At 34.4% G+C, this 7,984-nt stretch overlaps 1 protein-coding gene across 1 annotated transcript in view; it reads left to right on the top strand.

Annotated features, from left to right (window-relative positions):
• The window catches only part of LOC124994025 (transmembrane protease serine 11G-like), a 36,270-nt gene extending 30,494 nt beyond the window's left edge, over nt 1–5,776 (top strand). The window contains 2 exon segments of the mRNA XM_047565654.1: nt 3,498–3,640; nt 5,615–5,776. Of these exon segments, the coding sequence (XP_047421610.1) occupies nt 3,498–3,640; nt 5,615–5,776 (305 nt within the window).
• The last annotated feature ends 2,208 nt before the right edge of the window (nt 5,777–7,984 follow it).

The following is a 7,984-nucleotide window of genomic DNA, read 5'->3' on the forward strand; positions in this document are numbered from 1 at the left end:
TGGAATTTTAAAAACTTTGGCTGTTACTATTAGTAACACAGTACCTATATTTATTGTCATTTTTATGCACAATTTTGGAAACATGTTGGATTTGTCTTTTCAAAATGAACAATGCATATCTTTTCACATGACTTTTTTCTTTATTTGCCATCATCCATGTGTAGAGATTCTACTATGGCTGCATGATTCATAAAGTATATGGTTGCTGCCACGACCAGTGCAACCAAACTCTCAGGTTTCCCCGAGGGGTGAAGGGGGGATTGGAAATAAAGATTCACAGATACAGATCATGAAGATTAAGCTGGGATCAGATGGAGCTCTGCTGTCTGATGGAGATGCAGATCTAAAGAGTGATGCAAGCAATCTTTATTTATATGTTTCGTTATTGGATTAAAGACCATGTAACCATTATTCTTTGTATTCAGGAAAATTACAAAAACTAGGACATCTATGCAGTTTTTCCACAGTTGCAATCCACAGTTGCAAAGTGCAATGTAAGGAGCTTTGTGTAGCTCTCAAGAAAATCCATTGTTTAAAGTTACTGTAAAGCTGGCAGGAACAGAAGGGGAGCTGGTGAAACATTGAGGTTGTCTAGCATGAGTTCCTTCCTTCCCAGGAGCTGTGTGCCTGAGATCAAGGTCAGAGCTGATAGGACTCTTGCACAGAGCCTCCTCATGCAGGGCATTGACATGGCAGCTAAGCATCCTGTGCCCTTACACAGAAACATTCCCAGGCACTGGGCATGCCACAGCCATGAGATCATCAGAGACACCCATTCTCAGTCACTGCTGTCCACAGTTTGCAAGCACTGGTATGATAAACTTAAGTATAATGCAACTAAGCAGAAATAGCCTTAAGCAAGGAATTTGAATGGTTATTCTTTACCTAGCACTGACTACTAAATGGGGTCCTTCTGATTCATTTATCTATACAGCTATTCTTGAGTCTGAGACTTTATAATTTTACTTTATTATTAAAGTATGAGACTATGTTTTACATAGTAACACACATAATAACATAATAACACATAATAAATTACAAAAATAATCTTTTAGATCTTGATGAGTCTTCAGTTCCTGTTTCTTAGTTGGACTTTTTACATATGATTTAATCTTCCCTCAGATTACTGATTCTTATTCTAGGCTATTAATATAAATTTAAATCTTATTTATGTACTACTCACAGCATAGCATTGATCTACTCAATTTTTATCAATTGAGTTTTATAGAAATCTGCCTCCTTGCAACCTGCACTTGATAATTCTGACCTTGAATCCAGGTTGATACACTTTTGCCATATCCTGTTCCTTTCCTTATGTCTGAGGCATTTATATTATTCTATAGGAAATGGTGACAAGAAGGAAGAGGAAATAAACCCTTTGAGTTTTAAAGCCACTTCAGTCAGAATAGAAATGGAAAACATGTACCATTTGAATAGTACTGTTACACTTCCTTTTTATCTAACTAAATAACTCCTCAACACAGAGTTATAATTTGGGAGTAATTTGGGATTTCATCATGAATTCTTCAAAGTCCAGTAGTATGCAGGTTAGTGTGCATTGAGAGAGCTCTATGTATTCTAACAGGTTGCATATTTTTCAGATATAACATTATGAATTCATAAGACATCAGCCTAAGGTTAACTACATTCATATACATATTTGATTATAGTTTCTTTCTACATTTTGAAACTGAGATAAGGACTACTCCGAATTTCTTCTCTCACCTCCCAAAACTTATTCAGTCTTTCTGATTAGAAATCTTCTTAGTAGATAGTTTAAAAAACTAAAAATTTCTATTCTCTAGAGGTTTCTTCCTTGAATACTTGATAATGTAGAATGACTTATACTTTTAATTGAAAGTTTTAAAGTTGGCATAAGCATTTGTAGTTTAAAACTAGCATCCTAGACAAATTGGCTAAACAAAAAATTGATATAAAGAAATTACAAGTATTTGGAATATAGCTGACTAAACCTGGGAATATCTAAAAATTTTTAAATGCCATTATAGACAGTAACATAGTACTGAATATTGCTGAAGCACTTACACAATAAATAGATCAGACTATGTTAAAAAAAAAAAAACTGTACAAAGAGCAGTTTGTGATCAGATTCTCTCTCTAGGAGCATTTCAAGCAAAATCAGAGATGGAGAGAAGAGAAAATGTTCAAAGACCCTTCCATACTTAAAGATAATGACTGAGGTAAAGAATTTCCCTAGACTCCAGATAATCTTCAAAGACTGTAGAGAAGTGGAACTTAGTTTTGCAGCAAGACAGCCATTATTAGGAGCACATATTTGCCAGTTGCAAAACAAAGAATTGAATTTCTGTATTCAAAAGTTTCTTATAAAACCTCCAGAAATCTAGGTCAGCTCTTCTAAGAGCTCTAACTTTCTCACTATCCATCATTAACGCTGAAGTGCTTTCAGAGCATGAGGATTTTATGTGCATTATCCTATATCTTCAATTCACTCTTATAGTTTCCATTTATTGAGAACTGCACATGGGGTGAGTCACCATCATAACTGATTTTACCTATTATATTTTACTTTCACATTAAACAAGTAACTTTTCCACGGGCACATAGCTCTTAAATTGTGCAAATAAGTATTCAAACTTACATCTATCAACTCTAAGACCAGGATTCTTAAACACAGAATTGCCCTGACTCATTTCTCAAATTACTACTCAAATGAATTCCTCATCTTCTCCTTTGTCTTCAAATCTGTTACAGAGATCTATCTTTATGTGAATTATTAATATAATTTTTAAATAGAAGCTATTAAGGGGAAATAAGAAAAAAAAAGGCTAAAACAATATATATATATATTCAACTAACTACTTTTAATATTATTTTGAATCAATAAATATGAAGCTAATGAATAAAACATGATCTATTTCTTATCCTGGAATTGATCACTTATTCTAGTAGGTGTTCTGAACAGCAAAGTCAAGCTGTTTTCAGAGTAATATAGTCTTTCTCATGAAACAACAAGATTCCATCAGAACCGAAGTCAGTTCCCAATAATGCTGCTCTTCCTTAAAGATTCCCAATTCTATAAATATATGTGTCCCTTGTAAAGCAATGAGGTGGGTTTTCAGGTAGTTATGACAAACCATCACAGATTCTCTCAGCTGGTAAGAATACCCTGCTTTTAAATCTAACTTCATCTCCCACTTAGCTGTATGATCGTGGAAATACTTCTTACCAGGTAAGCTTCAGTGTCCTTATCTGAAAAAGTGAATATGCATATGTATCTTTATGGTTGCTGCAAGGATCAATTAATACGGTAGGAGTACAAGTGCCGAATGTGAAGTCTACACGTAGAAGGCATCCCCAAAATGTAACTCAATTCTGAGCACTGTCATGCAGCCCAGCATTTTACAAATTCAGAACTAGTACTTTACCACTGATCTGTACTTTGGAAGACCCAATAATTAGCTATCATAACAACAAAGTGAAGATTCTTCAACTTTTTATTTTTTTTCCTCAATTAGGTCCCTTTCCCAATACTTTGAGGCAAGTTCAAGTAGAAATCATAAGTAATGATGTATGTAATCAAGTTAATGTATATGGTGGTGCTGTATCATCAGGAATGATATGTGCTGGATTCTTAACAGGAAAACTAGATGCCTGTGAGGTAAGAATAGTCTCAAATTCAAAAAATGACTCTGTTGAATAAGGATGACCTTACTAACCACATGTCACATCACATGATTCTATGAAATTAACTTATGGAGGAGATTCTATGAAATTAACTTACATAGAAAGAAGGGATGAAGAACCATAAGACATACACCTCATTTAATACTTTATGGAACAAAAATTAGAGTTTTGATTAGAGAAAGTAATGGAAACAGATTATAGAAACCAAGCTAGGAAGCCATGCACTCAATGCTTCAATGCATGTTCAAGGGTTAGGTATCTAATCACTACTAATTGCAAGTTGCTGTGAGATGGAATCTTCAAATAGCTCCATGGCCAATGAAGTTTACCTCACTGATACCTAAATCTTTGACTTTAAGTAGTGTACATACAGATAGAATTACACTATTTAGAAACAAATAAAAACTAACATATTTATGTAGACTTATTCCTATTAAAGTGCTATCTCACCAATCATATCGAAAAACTAATTAAATAAATAGCATTTTCCCCAACAAAACATTAATTTTAGGCGATAAGTATAATTTAAGGAAAACGTCAAAGTCTGGTTATTTAAAGTACTAAAACCAAATAACTAAAATAATAAAGATTTTACCTGTAGTACTTGAAACTGGATACAACAATTTAGTGACTCTTTGAAGAATAACATTGCTTTGAGAATTTGATATATACATATGCACATTTTTTATATGCAAAGATACCACTATTGATCTGCCATTGACTTGTCTTGTCATGTGAGGGTAATAAACATTCTTTTGCTTATTGATTCAAAAATTTTTGTGACTTGTGAGCACTGTGGCGGTTGTTGAAGGAAGCATAAACATTTAAAAAGAATCACAATGCATTTACAATCTAGCACACAAATAACTAAACCAGAGGAGGAGATGTTGGGATTTGCCTAAATATTCTGAAATGCAAGTTATCCTTACACTTCCTAAGAAGGAGAAACAACTTGGTGATCAAAAATAAAACTAGATTGTATGACTTAGAGAAGAAACATATACATGTATATGTACATACAGATGTTTTCTTTCATGGGTTCACTCTCCCTTGCTTCCTTTCACTATTAGTCCAATAAAACATTGAGGACCTGAATTAGAAAGTGGGCCTGAGGGCACTACAAGTCGAGGATTATTTTTGGTAGGCCAGGATTTTCATATTGTATGCACCAAACACTGGAGGGGACCAGGAAAAATGGAAAGAAAAACAGAAGGGAAAGGGGCAAAAGACATAAGACTCTAGAACCCTGTGCCTGCTCAAACAGGATCATTTCTCTTACTTAAGAAACTTAAAATAGACTTTCACATGACACTTGTTTTGGATGAATTGGTCCATTGCTGAAAAAAAAAAAAAAAAAAAAAAAAAACAATTAAAATCCCTTGTCTAAACCTTGGGTTAAAGATAACAGAGAAGTTCTCATGATTTAAATACTTTACACTGTTCATTAGGGCTAGGATTCCACCTTAGTTTCAAGCAAAATCCTTTCAGTAATAAACAGTGCATATTTGATACAACATCTCAGACACCTATCAATTAGTGTGAATAGAACAAAGTGAGATTCTAATTCAAGTAAGAGATTATTCCTAGCTAACAGAGTTTGGAAAGTCGTCATGGAGAAAGGGACATGTTAGTTGAATCTTAAAGTCATTGCTTATGTAAGAATTGCCTGTCTAGATAGTTCACTTTGTGGTCCCTGTTTAGGCAGAGAGAAACTAAAAATTTACAAAGGTAAAACTAAAACCTTATTCTTCTTCACATAATTTTCCAGTGGAAAGCATTAGCAGAACATAAGAAATAAATTCAATTATCATATTAATACTAATGGAAGGTAAAATAAAATTAGTTTCACATATTTCAATTCAAATTACTAATTTTACTTAGATGCCAATTGACTCTCATTTCTGCACCCTTTCATTTATCACATTGACCATATTTTCTTCTTCTTCAGGGTGATTCTGGAGGACCTCTGGTTATTGCACAGGAGAGAAACATCTGGTATCTAATTGGAATAGTAAGCTGGGGTATAGGCTGTGGAAAAGAAAACAAGCCTGGACTTTATACTAGAGTGACTCATTATCGGGACTGGATTAAATCTAAAACCAACATCTAATGCAACAACTACCTCTATAACCAAACTGTAAATGTCATTATGTGGTCTCCAGCAACATGTGTTCAGTGTGTATTGCCTTTGTATTATCATTAAGTTCCAGATGCAATTAAGTGTGGTCTGTTGCCCTTCCCCTTTAAAATGAAGAAAGTAGATTTTCAAGACATCTGAAGTGATTTGCTGACCATGAGTACAGATGATACTATTATTTAAATACTGTACTTATTGTACAGTATTTAAATTTAGTTTTAAAATGGCAGGCATTTTTAAAGAATGGTATTTATAGAAAATATTAAGATAATAAGAAAGCATCTTGGAATAGCATCACAAAAATCTGCCATTCTTGCAAGTGTGTCTGATTATCTATTGCTCATCTTTCCCCACAATTCATTTTAGAGTAATCTGGCAGTTTAACCAGATAAGTACCAACTGACTAGGCATTCTCTACATTTTTTTCTGACAGAGCATGCTTTCCTTCCCAGGTGACTCCAAGTTTTTGTCTTCTGCATCAAAAAAATCCTCAAAAAGAATCTCTTGGTCCACTGACTAGGCAAATCAAGATAGTTTTGGTCAATGTTGACACAAATGAGGGAGGAACCACTAGCCCTGAAACTAGGACTTAAGAGTTGGCACTGTTGTGAGACTATCCGTTTTGCCCTTAGATGTGCATTTAATTTCTCTTTGAAACTTAAAAATAAATTGATACATATATTTTCATTCAATGGTGCAAATTTTAATTTCTTTGGAATACACTGAGGTATATTTTTAAGTAATGAATAAATTCTTGGATCAGACAGCTGGAGAATATTCACATATTGACTTTCATAGGATTCTTCTCTAAACTGTGTAAAAATGCCTGTAGTCGGAAATTAAAGGCAAAGTTTCTTGGCCTTTTCATTGAGAATGTAAAGAGTCAAGAATTTAATAAGAAGCAGCTACTTTTAGCTCCATCTCTGAAAAGAAGAGAAGTTCCAATCCTGTGTAAATTTACTTTTAACATGCATTCAATATCTCTTATTAATTTTATTTAAGTGGTTTTATTATTAAACAGCTTCAGATAATTAATAAGCCTGTGGAAGTAAATACAATTTAGATATTCATAACTTGCATGGGAAAGCAAATAAAGTTATATACTCATAAACAATTCGATGTAAAAATTTTTGTAAAGACCTTATTGTACAATATTTAAATTTAGTTTTAAAATGGCAGGCATTTTTTAAAGAATGGTATTTATAGAAAATATTAAGATAATAAGAAAGCATCCTTGGAATAGCTTAATTTTATGATAAAATTATCATTTTCATATGTATTTAATTGCATATTTTGTAGTACTATATGTGACTATAGACTAGTATTAAACAAAATTCAAGAGTCTCTCTTACCCCATGAAATATTACATTTTGTATATTTGTGATAATAAATTCAAACTCATTCTCTCTGAATCATCACTGTAATATATGTAGGTTTCTCAACCTTTGTGGTACTGACATTTTGTCACAAATAATTCTTTATTCGGAAGGGGAGAAAAGATTGTTATGTGTATTATAGGATGCTTAGCAACATTCCTTACCTCTATGTGCCAGTAGTATCCCACCAAGTTGTAACGACCAAAAGTGACTCCACTGGGGAGCAAGCTCACCTTCAGTTAAGAACCATTTATGATGGGTCAATAGTCATAAGGAAAAAAAAGTCACTATTTAAAATAATGCATCGAGATCCAAGATGGTGGACTAGAGGGAGGCTGCATTCCTTGTCGTTGGATAATTCAGGTTTCAAGCAGAGGATATCTGTTTCTTGGTGAGGCAGTTTTTGCTGCCTATCAATCCCCTTTTGTTTACCCCATTGTCTACTGTGATCACCTGCAGTCTGCCAGCCTATGGACTACTTTTTGAGTGCAGATTACTCACTGACTAGCACCTGTCATCTGCCATTTGCCTGCCTCTTGCCTGCCCATCACCTGCCTTTCACCTACCCATCACCCACCACCCGAGGTTCACCTGTGGATCATCCACCAGAAGCCAGCAGACTGACCACAGACTGCCAGTGGATTGCCAGTTGCCTGCTGTTGCCTGGAAGTCCACTGTGACAGTACCTGCAGGTTTGGTTACACGTGGCTGCCACCATTTTGAGACAACAGAGAGGACCTGTAGGACCCCTGGCTCGACTGACTGAACCCCATCTCCAGGACTCCTCAGTCTGATGGACTACTCC

Source organism: Sciurus carolinensis, chromosome 10 (assembly GCF_902686445.1).
Source record: "Sciurus carolinensis chromosome 10, mSciCar1.2, whole genome shotgun sequence".
NCBI lineage: Eukaryota > Metazoa > Chordata > Mammalia > Rodentia > Sciuridae > Sciurus > Sciurus carolinensis.